This window comes from Protopterus annectens, chromosome 6.part0 (genome assembly GCF_019279795.1).
Source record: "Protopterus annectens isolate FY-2018-M chromosome 6.part0, PAN1.0, whole genome shotgun sequence".
NCBI classification, from domain to species: Eukaryota; Metazoa; Chordata; order Ceratodontiformes; family Protopteridae; genus Protopterus; species Protopterus annectens.
In genome coordinates, this window is record NC_056737.1 from 881,963,795 (window position 1) to 881,990,132 (window position 26,338).

At 43.9% G+C, this 26,338-nt stretch overlaps 1 protein-coding gene across 3 annotated transcripts in view; it reads left to right on the forward strand.

Moving 5' to 3' along the window:
• PPP2R5E (protein phosphatase 2 regulatory subunit B'epsilon) overlaps positions 1-26,338 on the forward strand; it is a 2,371,886-nt gene that overhangs the window by 1,406,700 nt on the left and 938,848 nt on the right. For all 3 annotated transcript variants that reach the window (XM_044074552.1, XM_044074554.1, XM_044074553.1), the window contains exon 5: positions 16,878-16,970. In XM_044074552.1, the coding sequence (XP_043930487.1) occupies positions 16,878-16,970 (93 nt within the window). The remainder of the gene's footprint in view (positions 1-16,877; positions 16,971-26,338) is intronic.

Consider the following 26,338-nt stretch of genomic DNA (forward strand, 5'->3'; position numbering starts at 1 on the left):
GCCTTTTATGAAAGCTCTCTGCTGGATAAACTAAATGCGGCTATCAGTATGTGGAGCTGGAATGGTTGCTGAGATATTTTAAGTTGTTTACAAAATATTGCAAAGTTAATAGTTACTGCATTTACCATCACTTATAGAATACCACCACTGTAACAACAGTTTGTGCTGAAGAGTTTGCCATTTATACTTAGTAGCCCTTATGGTTCCAGATACATATGAACATTTGTTTGAAATGTGAAGACATAATTTGATTATATCAGAAAGCTTAGGCTCTGCCTATTGGAAGTTACAGTGCAAACTTCCAGACGCCATTGGAGGGAATAAGTTTAGGCATCCTTTGTTAACTCCCAATTTGATGGCCCCTCTCTTTTCGGGCCAAAGGTTAAGGTCACGTTGACCAGGAGTGAGCAAAATGGAAAGACTTTATCTGCTATTGGGAGTTCATTTTTCTTCCCCTCAATGAACCTTTTCTCAGAAGCAGAAAGTGGGGGGCACTTTTCTTTTTTTAGGAAATTGCAGCAGCCCTTTCAAGAAGCTCCTTCTGAGGGTTTCCCCCATGGCGATGGGGGGCACCTCAACGAATGCTGCCCACATGGCAGGGGTGATTTGCAGAACTGGGGCTTTCATGGAGGGTTGTTTGACTGTCCTGCTCTGGAGGCAGTCAGGAGTCTATTGGCTGTACATCAAAAAGCTTTGGAGGCTGTCACCTCAGATGCATGGGTTGAGTTGTATATAGATGTTATTCAGTTCCATTTTTTTCATAAGTTCCATGCATTACTCCTAAATGATTTTCAAATGTTCCACCCTATCAGAGAAGATCAGTAGCCATCGAAATCCAAAAGCTGCTAGCAGTTTGTCATTCAAGAGGTCCCACCAGACCAGCAAAGAGTCCAGGGTCTACTCAAGGTTCTTTTTTGTTCCGAAGAAGATCAAGGACCTCAGGCCAATTTTGGATTTGAGCAGGTTGAATCTGTTTGTAAAGCAGACCAAGTTCCCAATGGTTATGATGCAGTCTGTTTTACCTCTATTAGAGGGATGACTGGATGTGCTTGATCGATCTCAAGGAAGTCTACTGTCATATAAAGATAACGAGGTGGTCCAGGAGATTTTTCTGTGATTTCAGCTGGGAAACCGTCATTATCAGCTCAGAATACTGCTGTTCAATCTCACCGCCCTCCCCCAGGTGTTAAAGTGTATCGCATGGGTTTTCTGGTCTTTCCCTACCTGGATAATTTTCTGCTAACTGCCCCCATGAGACCATCTCAGATTAGGCCAGGGACACCATACTCCAGCTGTGCAGTTCCTTAGGGATCACAGTTAACTGTCAAAAGTCCAGTCTCCATCCAGTTCAGTCTTTGGAATTTATTGATTGCTGTTTGGACACAATCTGCCAGATTGCCAAGCTTCCAGACTCTAGAATATCAGTCCTTCAGGATCTGGCAGAGTCCTTGATCATGTGCAAAAACCTCCAGCATATCTTAGTCTCAGACGTTTGGGTCATATGGTCACTGCCATTTGTTTGGTTCCTTTGGCCAGCTATTACATGAGGGCATTACAGTGCACTCTGGTGGTCCAGTGGTCATACTTAACACATCCGGTAGATTTTCCAGACTCTCTGACCAGAGTTTGTTGAGATCAAATCAGGTTGGAGTCTCCCTTGATGTCCACCTGGAGACTGTTCTTCCCACACCTCGGGCTACAGTCACAATAGACGCCTCTCTTCTGTGATGGGGTGGGGCATTTCGAAGAGAAGTCTATCCAGGGGACTTGAACTATGGCTGTGGCCAACCCTACACATCAGTTTCTTGGAGATGAAAGCGGTGGTCCTTGTATTGCAAACTTTTCAGGACGTTCTCCCCAAGGGTGTGATTTCTGTTCAGACAGCCAATATGTTGGTAGTCCGGCATCTGAACAAACAAGGAGCCCAGTCTTGCTCCTTTTGTTGGGAGGTCATGAAGGTTTGGCAGTGGGCAATTTCGACTCATCAGTTTCTGATTGCAGTGCACATGGGGAAATCCAGCATCTTAGTGGACAGTTTGAACAGGAAGATTCTCCTTCCTCATGAGTGGTCCCTGCATCTGGGGGTTACTGCTCGAATTTTCAGTGCTGGGGGCACTCTGTGTTGTGAACTTTTCATTTCTTCCAACACCAAGTGCAGCAGCTATTATGCCTCTGTTCCTCCTCAGGGACAAGTCAGCCAGCGATGCTTCCCAGTGTGCTTGGTCCCCAGGTCTTCTGTATGTGTATCCTCTTACTCCATTGAAAATAGTTTCTTCAGAAGGCGACTGTAATCCTTATTGCTTCCTTTTGGCCTCTCCAGGTGTGATTCCCCTTCCTTTGGCCTCTCCTGAGGTTCCCTCCTTGGGTCCTGGAGCCCATTGCAGGTCTCATTTCTCACTCGGTAGACTTGGATCCACCCAACCTTTGAAACGCTTAGGTTAACCACTTTGTTTCCCCATTTCCCTTGATGGCCAGGAATCCTAGGTTTTCAGGCAGTCATTTACATCTTAACTTCTTTCCAAAACTTATCAGCTCGTAAGGTATACACTAGTAAGTGGAAGTGTTTTGTCGTGTGGGCTGTCTCTCAAGGCTTGGGCCCCTTTTCAGCACCTTTGGAAGCTATCCTGGCCTTTATTGTGGATTTGTTGAAATCTGGGTCTAGTTACTCTACTGTTAAACAGTGGTTGTCAGCAATATCCAATTTTCAGATTGGAAGGGTTAATGTGCTGTTGGCTGATTTTGAAGGGCTTTCTTAAATGAACCGTTTTACTTTGCCATCCTGTACGAGACCCTATTCCTCCTTGGGACTTGGCTTTCTATGCTTCAGGTGCTGGGTGCACCTTCTTTTGAGCCCTGTTACTGTTGATCTAAAATTATTGTCATGGAAGACTGCTCTTGGTGACCCTTTCCTCTGCCATGTGTGTGCCAGAGCTTCAGACCCTCTCTGCTGCTCCTCCTGTTTTGGTCTTCCATCCAGGCAGCGTCTCCCTCAGACTGGACCATACTTTTCTGGCTAAGGTGGTATCAGAAAATAATTTAAATCAGTTCATTCATATCCAGTCTTTTTTCCCAAATTTTCCAACAGGGTGCATATCTTCTACATTGTCTTGATGTCCATAGATAATTGAGGATTTATTTGGATAGGATGAGGTCCTTTATGAAATCTGATCAGTTTGTCTCATTCTCTTAGTCTTGGTCAGGTGCTTTTGTATTTTCCAAATGGTTTTCTGATTGCATTTCCTTCGGGTATGGTTTGAAGGGAAAGTTGTTGTCAGAAACCCAAAGACCCATTCTGACAGAGCTGTGGATACTTCTATAGTCTTTCTTCAGAGCTGCCTTGGATGACAGTTGTGCAGCTGCAACTTGGGTGGATAATCACACCTTTGTGTCTCACTACAAACCGACTATCCAATCCAGGTGTAGAACTCATGTGTTCATTTCCACCATATTGCATAATATCTTTCCATGAGACCCACACTAGGATGCTATGTGGCTGGAGACTTTGTCCCACAGGTTGAACCCAGACTGAAAAGACAATGTCAGATACAGCAGTTCTGTAGTTACCATAATGATAGATCTTTGTTGTCTGTCTCCGTCTGATTTACCCCCCCCCCCCACCTGTCCGTGCCTCCTTGGCTGTTCTGCTACTTCAGGAATGACCAGCTGGAGGGTCTACTGTCCCTCTTTCTTTATGTCCTTGCCCTTTTGAGTTTTCTCCCTTAAGGTTTTTGCTCTGAGAGTCAAATGTAGAGAAAGGGAGCAAAGTAGATCTAAGGTAGCTCTATTGAAGCGGGGTGTTATGGTAGAGGATGCTGAACTCGTTGAGCTGAAGTCTTGGAAGTTGTCTTGCATCAGATCCGAGTTAGAACCAATAACCCACATGTTGAACTAGACTGAAACTGACAAGATGGAACTCTTGTTATGATAAGTACATAGGTTCATAGGTAGATACTAGGCTGTCTGCCCTAGGGCATTTATAAGCCTAGCCAGAGTGTATTGGCTTCCGCCTCCCTATTAGATTAGCCTACTGTGCCTCTGTAAAGTAGGTCACAGAAGGTACCCTTTTAAGATTAGTTTACTGTGCCTCTGTCTAGCAGGGACACCTTTAATCTGATATCAGTCTTCATTCGTTCTTGACTGATGTGTTTAGTTCAGAACCCTTGGAACCGACTTGGCCATTATACCAAGCTTGCACCAGCCAAAAACTCTCGAGCTAAGGCTCTACCCATACTGCCTCTCTTCCCAATACCTCAGATCTCGTTTGCTGCGTAGAAAATTGGACACATCGGCTGTTGCTGTCAGCTGAGTGCTCAAATTTTTTGCTATTTAGCCGTCTTTTCAACCTTTTTCTGTAGCATTTCAACTCTGTAGTTCTTTTTTTTGGTGTTAGTGACATTGAATCTTTTATTCCATTTTTTACCTCCAGGTATCTCCATTTTACCATCGTTGGTATTAGGCCTCTCCTCCCCTCTTACCATTGGTAAATTTTTGATACCATTGTTAGTATCCTTTGTCCCTACACCTTCCTCCTCCTTTTCTCTTTACTTTTTTTGTGTAGTCTTTGTATACCATTGTTAGTTTGTTTTTTTTTTTTTTTTAATATACCATCTTTATTTTTCCTAGTGTCTGTGTCTTTGGGCGTGCCATTTACTTGTTTAGACAAAATGGCAGAAAAACAAAAAGGAACCTCCAGGTTCAAGCAATGTAAAGACTGTGGCAGAAAGATGCCCAATTTGGATGAGCATCTTTCATGCATCTGTTGTTTGGGTGTCCCTCATCTGGAAATTCAACCTCCATGCAAACTCTGCAAGGGTTTTAGTGCTCGAACTCTTGCAGAAAGATGTAATAAGTTGATTCTTAAGGGCTTATTAAAATGTCCTTTTGGTGAAACTCTGAGACGGAGACTTCAAAATCTTCGAAGACTGACTTTAAAAAACTGAGCCATTTGGTACCGTCTTCCCCTAAGGTACACTAATCCAAAACTCAAAAATCTCAGGTTCTGACTCCTCCCTCGGAACCAAACCCAAAAGTTCCAAAGATTGCGTTGACTTCTGCTCCGGCACCTAAACCAATAAAATCTTCTATGGTGCCGTCTACATTGAGAGTATCCAGACATCTTCAGTACTGACCATGTATTCAGCACCAATGACCTCACCATTAATTGCCACCTCTGTTATTTCAGTTCCATCTTTGCCTGCCAAACAATAGTCTGTGGTGCTGAAGGTCAAGATCCTAAGTACTCCCAGGGCTAGATACTCCCCTTCAATAGACCCCTTCTTGAGTCAGCACCTGAGTCCCTTATGGAAGGACCTGAATCTCCTTTGGGAGTGCCTCTCCATTCCTCCAGGAGTCTATCGGAATTGGATGTAGTTAGATTAGTAGAACAGCTTTTGGCAGCCAGAGGCCTTCCTGCTCCCTCTCGGACCTCCCTCCCAGAGCTGAGGCTTACTGTCCCAGGACTCCAACATATATTCCTTCAACCTCTCTGCAGGTCTTGGAGCTCACTGTTTCAGTGCTCCTGGTGCCAGCTACTTCGGTACCGACTGTGGATCTCACCTCAGTACCATAACCTACTCTGTGGTCTTTGGCTCCATCGGAACTGTCACACCCACGGGACCGAGATTTGGCTGCTGGCTCTGAGATCCCTGGATCAGCTCCGATTTTTTTCCACAGTACTGTCTATAGCTGTTGGTGCCTTGGCAGTTTCAAGTACTGTCTCAGCTCCTACTTTGGGGGGGGGGGGGATCGTCAGAGCAGGGTGTGACCCCAGTTCCAAGGTTGTCTTTCTCTGATGTTCTTCATGTTTCACTGTTGCAGTCATTACATTTGGTTATCTGCTTGCAGTAGCACTCAGTCGGCCTGATTAACAAAGTCTTGAGTCCTGCGTCGGATGCCATCCCTTCTTCCATGACGTCAGGTCGTCAGGGGTATAAAACATGCTGCCGACGCCATTACATCAGTCTTTCTTGCCGTGCGGTGCCCGAAGCAGAAGCAGTTCGCAAGTGCCAGTTGGCCGACTCCTGAAATTTACATTTTCAAGTTTCAGAACCAAAAAGTCTCCAATTAAAGCTAAGTACCCCATTGGGGAAACTTTTTCTTGCTCCTTACCGAAGTCAGTAAAAGATAATAATTGCATTACTTGTGGAAAGCAAATACCTCACAAAGGTTTTCATTTGTACTGTATTCCTTGCCTGGGCCCTGACCACGACGTTCCTTGCTGTCGGTTTTGTGCTTTATTTAATCAGCGCACTATCCGTCATCGGTATATTTTCACCTCTAAATATTTCGGTTCTCGGTTTAATTATCCAGAAATCGTTTGTTAGCCATCCTACTACCGGGATTCCGAAAAAAACTCAAAGATAAAGACAGAGACAGGCCGCCTAGGTCCAAAGCTGCCGATGACGCTTCTCCTAAGCCAGTCACCAGTTCGATGGTACTCAGTGAGGTGCTTTCGCAGCCCCTGATACCCGCTACTTCTGATTTGCAGGCCTGTACTGAGACCCATTCGGAGTCTGGTATGCTGCGAGATGCTTCAACTGTGGAACCTGCGGATGTCTCTACCTTGGATGGGTCCGAAGCCGCTGTGCAGGCACTGGCTTCTGAGGGTGTATTCAGGCCTATGGACTTGCATATTAAACAGACACCTTCTTCTTCATTTAGGCCTAAATCTCGAACCATGCCTAAGAAACCGACACCCAGGCCGCATGCTCAGGCCTCTAGGCCTAAAACACAAATGATAAGAATGGCTGAAGATCTTATAACTTTAATCTGGGGAAGCCAACCTCCATCTTCTAAGAGACCTAGGACTGAAGTTGTTTGAATCTTCTGACCAGGATTCTGATTTTTCTGATTCTTCTGATGATCTGGATTGGCCCTTATCTACTTATGAGGATTCTGATGCAGAGGACTCTATTCCCTCTGCTTCCCCTCCAGAGGATTTTTCTTTTGGTGAAACCTTACATACTCTTAAGAGAGCATTTCCACTGGGAAAGCCAGGATTTTTCTGATTCAAAAAAGAGGCTTAGGGATTTCTTACTCCTGCATCAGCATAGGCCTTTAGCTATACCTCATGTACTAGACATTGTTGATGATGCCTTTTCGGAATCTAGTTTGGCCCCTGATTCTTTGCCTCCTGCTCCCTGAAAACCTGACAGATATTACAGGGTTCCAGATTCACACAAGTTTCTTTTTAAAAATCCTGTTGCGGATCCAGAGACTATTTCACAGGGACCCAAGGACATTAAGGCTTCTACTGCTAAAAATCCTACCCCTTCTGATAGAGACTCCAGGGCGATGGATAGAGTGGGTAAGAAGGTTTACACTTCTGCAACCTTGGCCATTGGGGCTTTAAACTGCCAGTTTCATATGTTAAAGTATCAACAACATGTTATTGGGTTGCTTAAACAGAAAATGATGATGATTCCTGACTGTGCTGAAAATAAAGAATTACAGGATTTAATGCATTCTGCTGAACCGGTTGGTAAACATACTTTGCAATGTGGATTTGATTCATTAGAGGCCTCTTGCAGGGTTGCTGTTTACTGGGTCTGTGCTCAAAAGGCATGCTTGGCTTAAGGAGCAATCTTTGCCTCATCATGTTAAAGCTAAACTGTCGGATGCTCCCTTAAATCAGGACCGCCTGTTTGGCAACAAAGCTGAGGAAGTTCTTAAAAAGATGGAAGATAAAGCTAAATATATGCAAACTGTTGGATTTCTTGCAAGTTCAGCCTCCTAGATTTAGTAGGCATTGGCCCGTCTAAAAATTGGTCCTTTCCAGCCCCTTCCAGGTCTTCTCAAGCCAAACCCAGACACAGCAGAAACCCCAGATTTCAGTCCCAGGGGACACACAAGACTAAGCAGTGGGGGAATTCCGCACCCAAATCTGGGAGTATTAAGACTCCTCCTATGGAAAAATGTTGCAATGACTTGCTTTTAAAACTTCCAAGCACTTCCCAACTGAATGCTCCTCTAGGCGGAAAGATTGGTCTGCAGGCCAAAAACTGGAAACTCAAACTTCCAAGCCCTTCCCAACTGAATGCTCCTCTAGGCGGAAAGATTGGTCTGCAGGCCAAAAACTGGAAACTCGTTACCCAGGACAAATGGGTTTTAAATAGTGTCCCAAGGATACAGATTTAACTTCCACACGTTACCAACACCAAGCGGGTGGCCAGATCTATCCCCAAATCAGTGGACAGAGGCCCAAAATCAAGTTCCGTCTGTTAAGCATGGGGGCTATTCAGTTGGTACCAGAAGAGGAAAAGGGACAAGGTTTCAATTCAAGACTTTTCCTGGTACCCAAAAAAAGCAATACATGGTGTCTTATCCTGGGCCTTTCTACTCTAAACACCTTTCTGATGATTCCAAAATTCAAAATGCTGACTCTTCACCAGCTGCTTCCTATGCTAGGCAAAGATGCATGCATGGCAACACTAGACTAAAAAGAAGCATATCTGCACATCCCTATCAAGGAGTCTCATAGAAGATACCTATGCTTCAAAGCAGGCTACATGCACTGTCGGTTCTCTGCACTGTCCTTTGGCTTATCTACTGCGCCCAGGGTATTCACAAAGTGCCCAGCTCTAGTCATTGCATTTTGCAGGCAAAGAAATATTCAAATATACCCATACCTGGATGATTGTTTAATTCAGGTAGAAAGCCAGGACATACTTTTGAATCATCTGGCCTTTGTTAAAAGGGTGCTGACTTGTCTGGGGTACACGATAAACAAAAAGAAATCACACATGGTACCCTGTCAACAAATTCTATTCCTGGGAACAAGCTTGAATACAACTTCCCAGATGGCTTTTCTCACGCCAGAGAAACTGATTCATTTGACAACCTACTTCAAACAAGTGGCCACAAAAACCCAGCTATCTGAAAGGCAAATACTGCAAGCCTTGGGGTTCTTGGTCTCCTGCATTCTTCTAATTCCATATGCAAGGCTGCATATGAGAAAACTACAATGGTATCTCAAAAGTCTATGGTGTCAACATTCACAATATCTAGAAGCAATGATTCCTATCATACCTTGCCTACGCCTAGAGTTCCTTTGGTGGGCAGAGGCCTGCCACCAAAACAGGGGACTACCATTCACACTACCCCTGCCGTCCAAACCTTAACAACAGACGCATCAGACTATGCAAGGGGGGCTCACCTGGCAGGGAAGTGCATTCAGGGCAAATGGAACCCAAGTCAAATGCACCTGCACATAAATCAAAAGGAAATGTTAGCTGTACAGAATGCTCTGACAGCCTTCAAGGACCACATTCTTCCTAGACAACTAATGGTAAGGACGGACAACACCACTGTCATGTGGTACATAAACAAGCAGGGGGGTATACATTCTTACCCCCTCTGCAAACTAGCCATGGCATTGTGGAACACAGCCTTAAGCTACCAAGTGAATCTACAAGCACAATTCCTGCCAGGAAAACTAAATACACTGGCAGATGGACTAAGCAGAAACCTCATGGACCCACACGAGTGGAAACTGGAACCAAGGATTTTCAACATGTTGACAAGCAAGTGGGGGAGTCCAGATATAGACCTGTTTGCCTCCCCCCAGAACCATCAATTGGACAAATTTTGCACAAGGATTCCCCACAAGCTAGCTTGGAAAGTGGATGCTCTATCCTTCAGCTGGAAAAACTTATCAGTTTATGCCTTTCCTCCTCTGCCCTCCAAGGTACTACTAAAAATCAAACCGGGCAAGCCAAGGACGATTTTAATTGCACCAGACTGGCCACGCCAACACTGGTGTACCCCCTCTTGCGCAGTATGTCACGCTTGGCCCCATGGCACCTGCCTCAGACTCCTTTCCTGTTGTCTTAGCAGGAGAACCAGATTCTGCACCCTCAGCTGCAAACCCTGAGCCTAGCAGCCTGGCTAATTACCTAATCTCTCCTTTACCATCCCTCAGTAAATTAGTGATGGATATCATTTTAGAGGCAAGGAGGCCTAGTACTAGAAAATCTTATGCTGCAAAATGGAAAAGATTTTGTGCCTGGAATCAATCTCATGGGATGAGCGCAGCAGTGCCCAATTTACCTCAGATTCTACAATACTTGACTGAGATGCTTCATAAGGGCTTGTCCTTTTCCTCCATCAAAATACATACCTCAGCCATTTCAGGTCATTACAGCACAGAGCCTCCCCTCTTCTCTCACCCACTGCTCAAGCAGTTCCTCAGAGGGGCCAAAAATTTAAGGCCACCCAGGAGAGCTCCAACTCCAACCTGGCACCTTAACTTTGTCTTAGAGAAACTCACTCTTCCTCCTTTCGAGCCAGCTGCTACTGCAGATTTAAAATTTCTTTCCTGGAAAACAGCTTTCCTTTTAGCAATCACTTCTGCAAGAAGGGTATCTGAATTACAGGCCCTTATGGCAGTGGAGCCTTTCATCATCTTCCATGAGGACATGGTTTCCCTCAGAGCCAGTCCCTCCTTCATGCCCAAGGTGGTATCCAGTGTGGCTCTTAACCAGTCCATTCATTTGCCTACCTTATTTCCTAACCCACAGAACAAAGAGGAATGGATGCTGCACTCCTTAGATGTGCACAGACAACTTCGATTTTACTTGGACAAGACTAAACCTCAAAGGAAATCTGAACAACTGCTGGTGGCATTTGCTGCAGGGACAGAGGGGAAAGCTATTTCAAAGCAAACCATTTCAAAATGGGTAGGCCACTGCATTCATTTTTGCTATAAGCACCATGGAAAACCTATCCCACAGGGCATCAGACCCCATTCAACCAGGGCTGCATCTACCTCCACAGCTTTTCTCAGGGGCATTCCTACCAGGGACATCCTAGAAGCTGCTACCTGGAGGTCTGTGCATACTTTCACCAAGCATTATCATTTGCCAATTTTCTCTAAATCCAGAGCTGGCTTTGCCACTGCAGACTTGCAGGGTCTTATAGCTGGTCCTAATACTATTTAAATTCCTCTTCCCAACCTTAGCTTTGGAAATCTACCCAAATGTAATGACTGCAGCAGTGAAACACAAACAACGTAGTACAGTTGTATACACTTACCATAAATGTAGATGTTCGAGTGTATTCACTGTTGCAGTCCTGGTTACACTCCCTCCAGCCCCCTTTCTTCTTTTGGCTATACCTCTACTCTCCCTTGTTATGCTCATAAAGCTTTTTGGTAGATTTGCTTTTTTGTTGGAGGTATAGCCTTGTAATTATAGATTTAATTGTTTCCCATTATGGGGGGCACCTGTCATCTGGGGCAAAAAAAAACCTGATGCAATGGCGTCTGCTGCATGTTTTATACCCCTGACATCATGGAAGAAGGGACAGCATCCGATGCAGGACCCAAGACTTTGTTAAGCAGGCCAACTGAGGACTACTGCAAGCAGATATCCAAATGTAATGACTGCAACAGTGAATACACTCTAACATCTGCATTTATGGTAAGTGTACACAACTGTACTTTCCGGCCTCCCTCTGAGCCTGCCTTCCAGATTACGGAGAGAGCTTTAGCCTCAGCAGGGTCCCAGTTGGTACCATCTCCATTTGAGTTCCATATTTTTGTTCCCTCTGGTTTGCAGTTGCCACAATGTGCTACTTCGGTACAGCAAACACAAGAGCAGCAAGATACCCTAGTGCAGGGTCCCCTCTCTTAGGATTCCTCCTCGGATCTTCCCCCCCCAAGTAGCCACCTCATAAGAGAATCGTGTAAGAGGAAGCACTTGTATTCTCCAGAACAATCCATCACTGAGGCCACAGATTATGATGAAGGGGAAGGGTTCCCATAGTCACCCTCTGAAGATTTCTCCTTTGGAGACATCCTGGAGGTTTTTAAACAGATTGGAAGCCCTCAAACCCATCCTCTGAGGAATCTGTTTTCTTGCAAGCTTTTCATTCCTGGCCATCTACTTCTTGGGTGACCCCACCTGCTGATGAACTAATTAAGCTAATTGTACAGCGTGCGTGAAAGGCTCCTGATACCATAGAGCCAATTCCCTGGAGACTGGAAAAAATTCTTTCAGCCCCAGAGGATCAGCCCCATTGGTCTAAGGGTTTAGCAATGGATGCCATGGTGGTGGCGGTGGCCACAAAGAAGGAACTCGCCGAAGAGAATTTAGTTGTCCATCCTTCCAATCGAGGGTCCTAGACGATGGACAGATTTGGGAAGTGGGTCTTTGCTTCATTGACCTTTGCTATTCAGTCCTTGAATTTTTTGGTGCACTTGACTAGACTCCAAAGAGATCTGATAACCGAGCTGCCAGATACCCTGGCAGGAGCAGTATCTGACAAGGCTTGAAATAAGGTTGCCTCTCAGCTTGCCACCCTGGAGTCTATCTCTAATTCGTCTATGAGGCTTATTGCACATACAGCCAAAGGGATGTCTAGAGCAGCAGGTACAGGCATTGCCATTAGGCGTCACTCTTGGATGCGCTTGTGTAATTTTGCAGACCCCTTTAAATCTTCCTTTGCCAATGCTCTGGTTGACGCTACTTCATTGTTTGGCCCAAAGGTTAGCGACACATTAGCCAGGTGTGAGAAGGACGGAAAGACCCTTTCTGCTGTGGGCTGTTTTTTCCATTCCGCAACCACTTTACTCTAGGATTCAGGGGAGTGGAAAGATGTGCTTCAAGAAGACCCAAGGGCCTTTTTCGAGACACACATGGTGAGTATTCCCCCGGGGCAGAGGGGGGAAACTCATCTGGAAGACACCTCTCCCGTGGCAGAGGGGGTCCACGCAACCAGGCCTCCAGAGATTCCTTTTCTAGACAACCCTACCAGTGCTTCTGAGCAGCGGCCCGATTGCTTACCTGTGGAAGCAGTCTGGGAAGATTTTCTGTGCACCACTCAGGCTGGCTCGCAGTAACATCAGATTCCCGGGTGCAGACAGTAATCACCAGAGTTTACCACATTCCCTTCACTCCGTTTCCCAAACCACAAAGGTGAATCTCCGATGTTCCACCCAGTCAGAGAGATATAGAGTAGCTTTAGAAATTCAAAAGCTGCTTCAAAAAAGAGCCATTCAAGCAGTCCCACCAGACCGATAGGATCCGGATTTTACTCAAGATTCTTTTTAGTGCTAAAAAATGACAGGGGACTGGAGACAAATCTTGGAACTCAGTGTATTGAACAAATTTGTACAACAGACAAAATTCTGGATGGTCACGGTTCAGTTTATCCTTTCCTTTCTAGAGAAGGGCGATTGGATGTGCTCTACAGATCTTCAGGATGAGTGTTACCACATAAAGATGGACAAGTGTTCCAGAAGATGTCTCCACTTCTGGCGAGGAGCCAGTCATTATCAATTTTGAGCACTGCCCTTTGGTCTCACCACATCCCCCAGGGTGTTCACCAAATGCATGGTAGTTGTAGCAGCTCACTTAAAGCTACAGGGATTCCGCATGTTTCAATATCTAGATGACTGGCTCCTCACTGCCCCCGCCAGGCATCTGCTGCTTTGCGCCATAGACTCTGTTCCCCTCACCGAGTTCTTAGGCATTTTAATCAAGAGAGAAAAATCACAACCATCTCCCACACAGGACCTGGAGTTCATCGGAGCAAAACTAAATACGAAAACCTGTATGACTTCCCTTCTGCGTCACAGGTTGTTAAAGTTGAGATCGCAACTTTGAGTGATTCTCTCTCAAGACAAAGTCCCTGCTCATCTAGTACTACAGCTTCTCGGATCCATGGCAGCAACAGTAGCGTTAGTCCCCGTAGTGAAGTATCACATGAGGCTTCTAGCATCACAATGGTCACTTCTAACTCACCCCCTGTCTCATTTATTTTTATTTTTTTATTTTATTTATTTAACATTTGTTGACCGGGAAAGTCCGACTAGGTTCCACAGAGCCTGTTTTCAGCGGAGGCCCGGGGAGAAATGCTCCCGATGCATGTCTTTGGAATCATCCTTTCTTAAATCACTGCAAGAAGGATTTATTTTGGTGGATGAAGCCAGGGGAGGATTTGTGAGAGACCTCCCTTCTCCCCGTTTCAGCCCAAGGCTGTAGTGACCACGGACGCTTCCCTGATGGGGGTCATTTTCAGGGAAAGACTGTTCAAGGCACTTCGTCCCTACAGGCGGCCAATCTGCACATCAGTGTCCTAGAACTGAGGGCAGTGCTTTTAGTATTGCAAGCATTCTAGTCTGCCTTTCTATCTGGGACAATTGCTATCCAATCAGACATGTCAGTAGTCTGGTACATCAACAAACGGGGAACCAGATCCTACCCACTGTGCTGGGAAGCCCTAAGAGTTTGGCAATGGGCAATCACTTCCTACCGCTTTCTAATAGCAATGCCTATTCCGGGGAACACCAGTGTGATTGCAGACAAACTAAGCAGGTATATCCTTCTGCCTCACGAGTGGTCTCTCAATTCCAACATAGTGACGAAAATATTTTGACGATAAGGCCTTCCTTGCTGCAGCCTGTTCACCTTTCCCATAAACTACAAATGCAGCAGTTACTTTGCCCTAGTCCCCCCTCGCAGGGAGTCCCTGAGAGATGCACTTCTTCACTGTTGGCCCCTGGGACTTCTGTATGCCTTTCCACCAATTCCTCTAATTCCCCAATTTTTAAGGAAAGCCCAATGGTTGAGAAGCAAAGTGATTCTCTTTGCACCTTATTGACTGTCAAGTCTGGTTTCCCTTTGTCTGGCCTCATTTGGTTCACAGCCCGTGGATGCTGAATCCAACTCTGGACCTACTGTTTCACCCTCAGGGCTTGGTGTATCCCAACCTCCCAACATCTCAAGCTGATGGCTTGGTTTCTCCACTTCTAGTGATTGCCAGGTAGAACAATTTGTCCTCCCCAGTGCAAAAGATACTTCTGGCTTCTCATAAACTGTCCACCAGAATAATATACCATGACAAATGGAACAGATTCTCTGTTTGGTCAGATGCAAATGGTCTTGATCCTTTCTCGGCTCGAGTAGATAAGGTCTGGAATACTTAGCCACCTTATTTCAGTTGTGAGCCTCAACTTCTACCATTAGAGTTTATGTAGCTGCCATCTTGACTGGTTTCGACGATCACTCATTAATGTTCCACCGTCTTTGCAAAATTTTTCTTAAAGGCGCTCAACATTTGAAGCCACCTTTCAAAGATCCAGTAGTGCCATGGGATTTGATGTTAGTCTTGCAATACCTAGTTTGTCAGCCTTTTGAGCCAGCAGCCACTTGTGACCTCAATTTTTTTTCTTGGAAGTCCCTCTTCCTAGTAGCTATCACATCTGGTAGGAGTATTTCAGAGTTACAGGCTTTGTGCGTGAATCATCCCTACATCATTTTCCACAGAGAGAGAGAGAGCATCACTCAGAACCAATCTCTCCTTCCTTCCTAAATTGCTATCAGAGTTCAGTATTAACCAGACTATAGCCTTACCAGTTTTCTTTCCAAATTTTACAAACAAAGGAGAGTACAGCCTTGTTGGATGCCCACAGGCAGTTGCGTTTCTACTTAGACAGAAGAAAGAAGAAAGCCTGTAGAAAATCAGACAACTTTTTCAGGCACCAGATTGGAAAAAACGGTTTCAAAGGTCACCTTGTCAAAATGGTTGAGAGACTGCATTACCTTTATATATGACCAGAATAAACTCAAACTACTAATAAAAGTTAGAGCTCATTCTACGAGATCTGTTTCCACTTCAGCGGTCTTCCATTCCAGAGCTTCTATGGAAGACATATGCGCAGCTACAACTTGGGCTACCCTTCATACCTTTATCACTCATTACAAATTAGATATCGTCTTCAGGGGAAGAGCATCCTTTGGCTCTATGGTGCTCAGGAATATCCTTCCTTAGGGCCTCCCAGGATCTAAAGTAGTTGGAGACTCTGCCCCATCAGTCAAGAATGAATGAAGGTTGACAACATTAGATAAAGAAGTTATGTTCTTACCATAACATTCCATCTGCGTTGTCGATCTTCATTTATTCTTGACATCCCACCCTCCTGTTGCCCCCTTCTAGAGACTCCTGGAGGTCCTGATCCAATCCTAGGATTTTACAGGGTTGTTGTTCAGACAGAGCTTCCATATTTTCTTCATAGTAGACAAACTCAGTCTGAGGTACTGGGACGAGAGACAGTATGGGGTAGAGCCTTAGCTCAAAAGGTTTTGGCCGGAGAGAGCTTTGTATAACAGCTGAGTCGGTTCCGAGGGTTCGAAACCAAACCCATCAGTCAAAAATGAATGAAGGTCAACAACACAGATGAAAAGTTAAGGTAAGAACATAACTTCTTTTTTTTCTTTCTGTGAATTTAGCAAATCTCCCTGCAGATCTCTTTTATTGTGACTTATTTTCCCATTAAGTTTCAGAATAATTTCCTGAGCCGTTACCTTCTTTGCTAAGTAATGAACACTGACTGTAATGTAGTATGCACCTTTAGTTTTATGGCAGGCCACACACACACACACACACACACACACACACACACACACACACACACACACAACAGTGTCTGTCCTTGAGGTGTAGCTGTCATACCAAGCATTTCAGCTGCATGCACACTTTTTCCACATTGACTATTTTCAGTTGATTTTTGTAATTCTAGGCACAAGTGGGTATTTAACTACAGTTTGTAACATCAGTAACTTAACTCCAGATTAAGTACTCCTGTTAGTCCAAAAGCTCTAGTAATTGTAAAGCAGGTGTTGGTCCAATAAGAGAATATTGCATCACCTCTGTGTTCCAGTTTCTTTTTGTCTTTTGTTAGTGGATCAACATAGCATTTTTTAAATGTTTCCATTACCTTCGGACAGTAATATATGCTCCTAGATTATTTGAAGTTATGGCCATTCCTGCTTGTTTTGCTTAATGAACTAACTGAATTTATAGATGTTGCATATGCCTTTATAGCTTTTATGATAGGATTTTGACTATTAGACTAACTAACTTCTTCTTTTCTATAGCTTATTTATGAATTTTTTATACGATTCTTGGAAAGTCAAGAGTTTCAACCCAGCATTGCCAAAAAATATATAGATCAGAAATTTGTATTACAGGTAAGAAACAATTTCTGTTGCTTGTTAGTGGTGTGTGTAGTTAAAAGTTAACTGCTTGCTTGTAACTGAGAACAAAGTAGCTGTAAATTAAACTGTATGTTGTGGCAAATGCAGGAAGCAGTATATTTCTCAACGTTGTATTTCAAAAATTGTGGACAAAGCCATAAGCAATCATTTTCTGAAGAGTTTGAAATCTGAAATGCAAATGACTTTCATTATTTAGCAACTTAAGTCCTCAAAGGTTTGCCTGAAAACTATACATTTTATGAGGAACACGTCTTAAATATGAGGAAAATATAGCCATTTTGCAAAATTCTGAACAGTTGAGAGGTATGGGAAGCAACAACTGTAGGTCAATGATTTTCATGGAAGAAAAGCCAAACAGTAAGGTGACAGAAAAAAAATCAACAGAAAAGCAAAAGAACTGAAAGAAGGTGGGGTAGGGCTCAACCAGATGTGCTGTCTGATAATATATAAATCATGACTAACTCTGCTAGTTGTACTCTGAACCAACAGAAAATTTAAGAGTTTATTTTTCAGTTAGTAATGAAACAGACTTTGCATAGATAAAATAAGATGTTAACCATTAAAATAAGATGTTCTCATTCTTATTTTTCTTTAAGTTGTTACTTGAGTTGGATACTTTATGTTGACTGTTATATTTCCTTTTATGTTCTTTTACTTCAAATATGTTGCACCCTTCGTTCCCAATTCTAGGATCACATTAGCAAGCAGGTTTTTGAAGATATTGTTCACAGTCGTGAGTTACTTTCAACATTTTCTCAAAGGTTACTTTGGAATAGCAGGTGTATACAAAAATTAATCTTGTACTTTGTTAGCATGACAGTTTATATTGTTAATTAGCACTCTGCAATATGTTACATTATTCAGTTGTAATAAGTTATAACGAATATGCAAATAACTAATATTCAAACTTTTAAACTTTGCAAAAATTGCATACTATAGTACTTGTGCAACTTCTTAGTATGGTAGCTGACACTAATAGACGCACATTAATTCAGAAAAATTGCAAATATTTATTACAGCACTCTAAATTGCATTGACATTTTTGTAAGAAGTGTAAAATTATGACATGAATGGATAACTCTTTGCGCTAATTATAGAGTTGTTTTTCAGGTGACTGTAATTTTGCTCTGCTCTTTATAGATGTTTCACTGTTTTTTTTTTATACAAATGCATCTGTGTTTGGTTATTTAATAAATAATAGCAAGGTAACTAATTTGATTTTATGAAAAGGTACTTTATTAAATAAACTGTCCCTCCCCCCATGACTGCACTCAGTGGCTTCTATACCTCCTCCCAATCAGCCCAGTCGTTCTGCAGTCACTGAAGATGGGAATTGCAAGGAAAGACAAGACTCTACAGCTAATTCATTCATGTGCAGAAATCTCTAGTAAGCTCATCCACATAAGGTGAGCATCTAGTTATTGGAAGTGGGCTAGCTTGCTGGTCCTGTATGGTAGCCTGCCATCTCTTTCTCAGCAGAGTACCTCCCTCTCCTGCAGCATCTTTTCTGAGGTCCACTACAGATGCCCTCCAAGTTGAAGTGTGCTTCTGCACACTGAATTCCTGTCTTTTCATTGTGTGACTTGTCATATAGCAGAGCAAGGTCATTAGCTGCAAAGGGTAAGCACCTACTACCCTTGCTAGGTGTCATTTGTGTGGAGAATCCAAGCCACCACCTTCTTCCCAGGATGGGCGACCTGCAATGGCTGCTCACTTCCATCCTTCCATGCCAGCTTCTACAGGTGCCTAAGCAGCTGTTTGAACCCTGGTTGCCTGCAACATAGCAGTTGTAGGTAAAAGTGTCTGTGGTTCTAGAAAATTAATGGTCTCCTGTACTTTGGGTGTATACTCAATTATAGCATAAACTGTTAATAAAGTTGTTAAAGATGCCTTAATCTTGTATACTAAAACAACTTGTATATTTGTGCAGCTATTTTCTTACATTGAAATCAACCACATCCAGTGATTTTAGTTTGAGCTAATAACATACTAAAATATTTCATTCCGCCAGTTTGGGTGTTTGAAAAAATTCCAGGTTCCTTTGTGGAAAATGAATTTCACTTAGGTCATGCAGTAAATATGGTTACTTTAGTTCCATTACATCTTGAAAATAAATCTTAAGTATTTTTGTTTTGAATGTACATTTTAACAGAACTACACTGTTGAGTCCCTTAACATTGTAATTGTGGCATTGTATGTATTATGACATCTAATATAATGCACGTTCTGTTATATCTCTGGTAAAAGTGAATAAACTTGCAAATCTTTAAATCTCATGTCTGCCCCTACAACATATTATGAACTAGAATGTCAGTAAATCTTTTGACTAGCAAAAGTATGTCAAGTGTCTGTCTCATGGGGAAATTGTTTGTCATACAACAGTAGTATATTTGGCATTTTCATTTAAAAGTGGTAAACAGTTGCATTTCATTCTACACGTTCTTCATGTTTCACTGTTGCAGTCATTACATTTGGGTTATCTGCCTGCAGGTAGCCCTCAGCCAGCCTGAATATCAAAGTCTTGGATTCCTGTGTTGGATGCTGTCTCTTCTTCCATGACGTCAGGTCGTCAGGGGTATAAAACATGCAGCTGACACCATTACTCCAGTCTTTCTTGCCGCGCGGTGCCCGAAGCAGAAGCAGTTCAGAAGTGCCGGTTGACAGACTCCTGAAATTTCCGTTTTCGAGTTTCAGAACCGAAGTTTTCAAAAAAGCTAAGTATCCCATTGGGGATCCTTTTTCTTGCTCTTAACAGATGTCAGTAAAAGTTAACAATTGTATTACCTGTGGAAAGCAAGTACCTCATAAAGATTTTCATTCATACTGCATTCCTGGCTTAGGCCAAGACCACGACGTCCCTCGCTGTCGGTTTTGTGCCTTATTCAATCCCCGAACTATTCATTGTCTGTCTATTTTTACAGTAAATTATTTTGGTACTCAGTTTAACTATCCAGAAATGGCTTTGGTAAGCCATCCGACTACTGACATTCTGAAAAAACGTAAAGATAAAGACAGGGACAGACTGCATAGGTCCAAAACTGACGACAACGCTTCCGTTAAGCTAATTGCCAGTTCGCCGGTACTCAGTGAGGTTCTTTTGCAGCCCCTGATACCTGCTACTTCAGATTCAAAGGCCTCTACTGAGATCCATTCGGAGTCCGGTATGCCATGAGATGCTTCTTTGACTATGGAACCTGCGGATGTCTCTACCTTGGATGGGTCCGGAGCCGCTGTGCAGGCACCATCTTCTGAGGGTGTATTCAGGCCTACAGATTTGCATTTCAAACCAACGCCATCTTCTTCATCAAGGCCTAAAAATCGACCCATGCCTAGAAAACCGACATCCAAACCCGCATGGTCAGGCCCATATGCCTAGAAAACAAATGCTTAGAATGGCTGAAGACCTTATTACTTTAATTAGGGGAAGCCAGCCTTCTCTCTCTGAGACCTAGAACTGATTTTCCTTCTGATTCTTCTGATTAGGATTCTGAAATTTGTTTCTTCTGATTACCAGGATTTGCTCTTATCCACCTATGAGGATTCTGATGCTGAGGATTCCATTTCCTCTGCTTCCCTTCCAGAAGATTTTTCTTTTGGTGAAACCTTGCACTCTCTTAGGGAGCATTTCTGCTGGGAAAGCCAGGATTACTCTGACTCCAAAAAGAGGCTTAGGGAATTCTTACTCCTCCCTCACCACAGGCCTTTAGCTATCCCTCTTGTTCTGAACTTTGTAGATGATGCCTTCTTGGAAGCCAGCCTGGCCCCAGACTCTTTACCTCCAGCTCCCAGAAAACCTGACCGGTATTAGAGTACCTGACTCTCATAAGTTCCTCTTCAAGAATCCTACTACGGATCCAGAGACCATTTCCCAAGGACCAAAAGGCTACTGCTGCCAAAACCCCTACCCCCTCTGATAGAGATTCCAGGGCCTTGGACAGATGGGGGAAGAAGGTATACACTTCTGCTACTTTGGTCATTAGGGCCTTAAATTGCCAGTTTCATATGTTGAAGTATCAGCAGCATATTATGGGATTACTTAAACAGAAAATTATGTTGATTCCTGACTGTGCTGAACATAAAAAAATACAGGATTTAATACATTCTGCTGAACAAGTTGGTAAACATACTTTGCAATGCGGGTTTGACTCTTAAGAAGCATCTTGCAGGGCTGCTGTCACTGGGTCTGTACTTAGAAGGCATGCTTGGCTTAAGGAGCAAAACTTGCCAGATCATGTTAAAGCTGAATTACTGGATGCTCCCTTAAACCAAGACCGCCTGTTTGGCAATAAAGCAGAAGAAGTTCTTAAAAAGATGGAGGAAAAAGCTAAATCTATGCAAACTGTTAAAGATTTCCTGCAAGTACAGCCTCCCAGATTTAGTAGGCATTGGCCTTCTAAGAATTAGTGCTTTCCAGTCTCTTCCAGGCCTTCTCAGTCCAAACCCAGGATTAACAGACCGCCTAGGCTACAGTCTCAAGGTACACACAGGCCTAAACAGTGGGGGGCTCCCACCTCCAAAGCTGGAAGTAGTAAGACACCCCCCTAAGGAAAAATGTCACAATGACTTAACCTTAACTCTTCCAAGCCCTGCTCAACTGCCTGCTCCTTTTGGGGGAAAGCTCGCACTGCATGCAAAAAACTGGGAACTCATTACCCAGGACAAATGGGTTTTGAATATAGTTTCCCAAGGATACAGATTCCACTTCCACACCCTACCAACCCCAAACTGTTACCTGCACATTCCAATAAGGGAATCTTGCAGGAAATACCTACGCTTCAAGGCAGGCTCCTTGCACTATCAGTTCTCTGCACTTCCCTTTGGCTTATCTACTGCGCCCAGGGTGTTCACAAAGTGTCTAGCTCCAGCCATTGCATTTTGCAGGCAGAGAAATATTCAGATATACCCATACTTGGACGATTGTCTGAATCAGGCAGAAAGCCAGGAATTGCTATTAAAACATATGGCATTCGTAAAGAAACTTCTAAACTCACTGGGGTACACCATAAACGAAAAGAAATCTCACCTGGTACCCTGCCAACAAATTGTATTCCTGGGTGCAAGCTTGAATACAACTTCCCAGATGGCTTTCCTCACTCCAGAGAAACAAGTTTATTTGACAACCTACTTCTTACTGGCCACAAAGACCCAGCTATCTGCAAGGAAAATCCTGCAAGCCCTGGGGTTCATGGCCTCTTGCATTCTGCTAATTCCATATGCAAGACTGCATATGAAGAAACTACAGTGGTATCTAAAAAGTCTATGGTGCCAACTTACTCAGGACCTGGAATCAATGATTCCTGTCGTTCCTTGTATAAAGACAGAGTTGCTTTGTTGGGCAGAGGCCTGCTACCACAACAATGGGCTCCCATTCACTCTACCCCCTGCCGCCCAAACCCTAACAACAGACGCATCAGGCTATGCATGGGGGGCTCACTTGGCAGAGCAAGTGCATTCAGGGCAAATGGAACCAGAGACAGATGCACCTGTATATCAACCAAAAAGAAATGTTAGATGTACAGAATTTGCTGACAGCATTCAAGGGCCGCATTCTTCCAGGACAATTATTGGTAAAGCCAGACAACACCACAGTTATGTGGTACATAAACAAGCAGGGGGGAACCCACTCGTACCCTCTCTGCAGACTAGCCATGGCTCTGTGGAACTCAGCCTTGAGGTACCAAGTGCACCTACAAGCTCAATTCCTGCCAGGCAAGCTAAATTCACTGGCAGACTACCTAAGCAGAAATCTCATGGACCCACACGAGTGGAAACTGGAACCAAAGATATTCAACCTTTCGAGAAACAAATGGGGGAATCCAGAGATAGACCTGTTTGCCTACCCTCAGAACTACCAATTGGACAAATTCTGCACAAGGACTTCCCACAGTCAAGCTTGGAAAGTGGATGCCCTGTCCTTTACCTGGGAAAGCCTCTCAGTTTATGCCTTCCCCCCCCCTCTGCCTCTCATCTCGAAGGTTCTGCTAAAGATCAAACAGGACAAACCAAGGACAATACTGATTGCACCAGACTGGCCACGCCAGCACTGGTACCCTCTCTTGCGCAGTATGACACTGCTGGAATCATGGCACCTGCCTCAGACCCCTTCCCTCCTGTCCCAGCAGGAGGGCCAGATTCTGCACCCTCAACTTCAAACCCTGAACCTTGCAGCCTGGCACATTCTTTGAGTTCTCCAATAGCATCCCTCAGTAAGCAGGTGCTAGATGTCATTCTGGAGGCAAGGAGGCCTAGTACTAGAAAATCCTATGCTGAAAAGTGGAAAAGATTCTGTTCCTCGAGCCAGACTCAGGGGATGGGTACAACGGTGCCCAGCTTGCCACATATTCTTCAGTACTTAGCAGAGATGCTACACAAGGGCCTTTCCTTCTCGTCAATTAAAATTCATGCCTCTGCCATTTCAGCACATTATAATACTGACTCCACCCCTCTTCTCTCACCCCCTGCTAAAGCAATTCCTCAGAGGGGCCAAAAATGTAAGTCTACCCAGGAGAGCCCCTACTCCAGCCTGTGACCTTAACTTTGTATTGGAAAAGCTCACTCTACCTCCTCTTGAGCCAGCTGCAACTGCAGAGTTGAAATTCCGTTCTTGGAAAACAGCCTTCCTTCTAGCCATCACTTCAGCAAGAAGAGTGTCTGAATTACAGGCCCTCATGGCAGTGGAGCCCTTCATCATCTTCCATGCAGACAGGGTGTTCCTCAGGACCAGTTTGTCATTTATGCCCAAGGTGGTGTCTAGTGTGGCCCTTAATCAGTCCATTCATTTGCCTACTTTTTTCCCAAATCCACAAAACAAAGGAGAACGAATACTGCGCTCTTTGGACATGCACAGATAACTTAGATTTTATTTGGACAGGACTAAGCCTCTCAGAAAATCTGAACAACTGCTAGTTGGCTTTGCTGCAGGGGCAGAGGGGAAGGCCATGTCAAAGCAAACCATTTCTAAGTGGATAGCCCATTGCATTCATTTCTGCTATAAGCACCGTGGAAAACCTACCCCACAGGGGATAAGATCACTTTCCACCAGGGCTGCATCTACCTCTACAGCCTTTCTCAGCGGTGTCCCTACCAGGGACATCCTAGAAACTGCTACCTGGAGCTCTGTATATACCTTCACCAAACATTACTACATGCCTATTTTTTCTAAATCCAGAGCTGGTTTTGCCACTCCAGTCTTGCCGGGCTTAATAGCTGGTCCTAATGCTCTCCAACTTCCTCCTCCCTTCTTTAGCTTTGGGAATCAACCCAAATGTAATGACTGCAACAGTGAAACACGAAGAACATAGTACAGCTGTGTACACTTACCATAAATGTAGATGTTAGAGTGTATTCACTGTTGCAGTCCTGGTTACCCTCCCTCCAGCCCCCTGACTTCTCTTGGCTATACCTTTCTTCTTGTTTAGTGTATTTAAGCTTTCTGGTGTATTTGCTTTTTGTTGGAGGTGTAACCTAACATATAATTGCTTCCCATTATGGGGGCACCTGACATCTGGGGCAAGAAAAACTGATGTAATGGCATCGGCTGCATGTTTTATACCCCTGACGACCTGACGTCATGGAAGAAGACCGCATCCGACGCAGGAATCTAAGACTTAGATATTCAGGCCGGCTGAGGGCTACCTGCAGGCAGATAACCCAAATGTAATGACTGCAACAGTGAATACACTCGAACATCTACATTTATGGAAAGTGTACACAACTGTACTTTATTGCTTCAGTGCTGCTGGAAGCACTTGCATATTTTTAATTAGTAATTCAGTAAGGTTCATTAAGTTAGAGGCATTCTTAAGAATTTAAGTGACTCGATAAGGGATCATGCAGGTATAAGTGTCTACTGTGGGAGTGAAATCCAGGATACAGTAAGCATGCTTTACAGGCTGCTGTAAAGGCATGAACCTCAACTCGGAACAGTTTTCATCCCCTCAAGCAAGAGGAGCCCCTATGGCTAGGTAGGCTATTATCTCTAACCCTGCTGGGGAGAGAAGCAGAGACGGCGTCGCCGTACTACTCTGGCCAAGCTGGTGTTTTTTTTCTCAAGAGGCCCTACCTCACTACATGTTGATATCACTTCTCTGTTTTGGGTCACTGCCTGCAATCATGCAAGGTCTATGAGAGTGATTACCCCTTTTCTAAGTGGTGACAGTGACCCGAACCTTTCTGTATGCCTGACATCTGGTCTCTATTTTATGTCCTGGCATTGGGCTTTTCACCTCAGCTGTCTGTCTTGCTATTCTTCCTGTAACTAAGCTTACAGTGTAGTTGGTAAGAGTACCTCAAAGCTAGTCTTGAAATAAACATTTGACTGTATGCTTACTGTTATTTCTTGCTGCTTGTGAAGTTTAGTTCCCACCCCAACACATATTGCTGGAAAGGTTCCACATTTTTGATGACTATAACACTAAGACATTCTCCAAGATCTGCCATCATTAAATGAATTAGTAGGACTGGCAAAGGGGGGGGGGGGGTATCCTGACATGGAAACTTGCGGCGACCTCAAAGCTCAAAAGTAACAAAGGGTGGCTAGTACATGGACTGTGCAAGGGTAATTCCTGTGGCTGTGTATAAGAGACATAGAGGCTTGAGGTATGAATGCAGAAGAACATATTTCAACCAGAACTACATTCAAGTCTGCTAGCCCATTGCCAGCTTATAGCTTCTCTGTGGTAATAAACTTGTCAGTTTCTCATTTATGACACCCAAAACTGTTGACCCTCATTGTGTAAAAAGTAAACTCTGATTCAAAGGAGGAATGCCCCTGGAGACTGGTTCGTGACCTGTTCTTTCTCAATTTGTTACTGAAAATGTGAAAGTTCAAGATGCTGACTTTGCAAAATATATTGCCTCTCATTCCTCTTCAGTTTTTTGTTAACTGTAGACTTGGAAGACGCGTACTATCGCTTTCCCACTGCTTCAGAGTTCAGAGGATTCCCCAAGTTTTCTGTATCTGGATCTCATCAGTTCTTTATATTACCCTTTAGGTTATCTACAGCTCCAAGGGCCCTTATAAAGTTTATAGCTCCAGTGATAGCTCATTGCAGACTGCATGGCATTCACAGATGTCCTTATTTAGATTAGTTACTAATCTTTGCAGAACAGTTTTCCAGGTTCCAGGAGTCCCTTATACAAGTTACAGATCTTTTCAATATGGATTCACAGATCAGCTGTCAAATATCCTCCGTTCACTCTCACTAGATAGTTCTAAGATGCTTTCTAGACTCTTCCCTAAAAAAGGTATTCCTAATCCAGGAGAAAATGTGCTTCTGTCTGGAAGTTTTTCTCCAATCAGTCTCAAAGTACAGCCAGATGATTCTAGCATTCGTCGCATT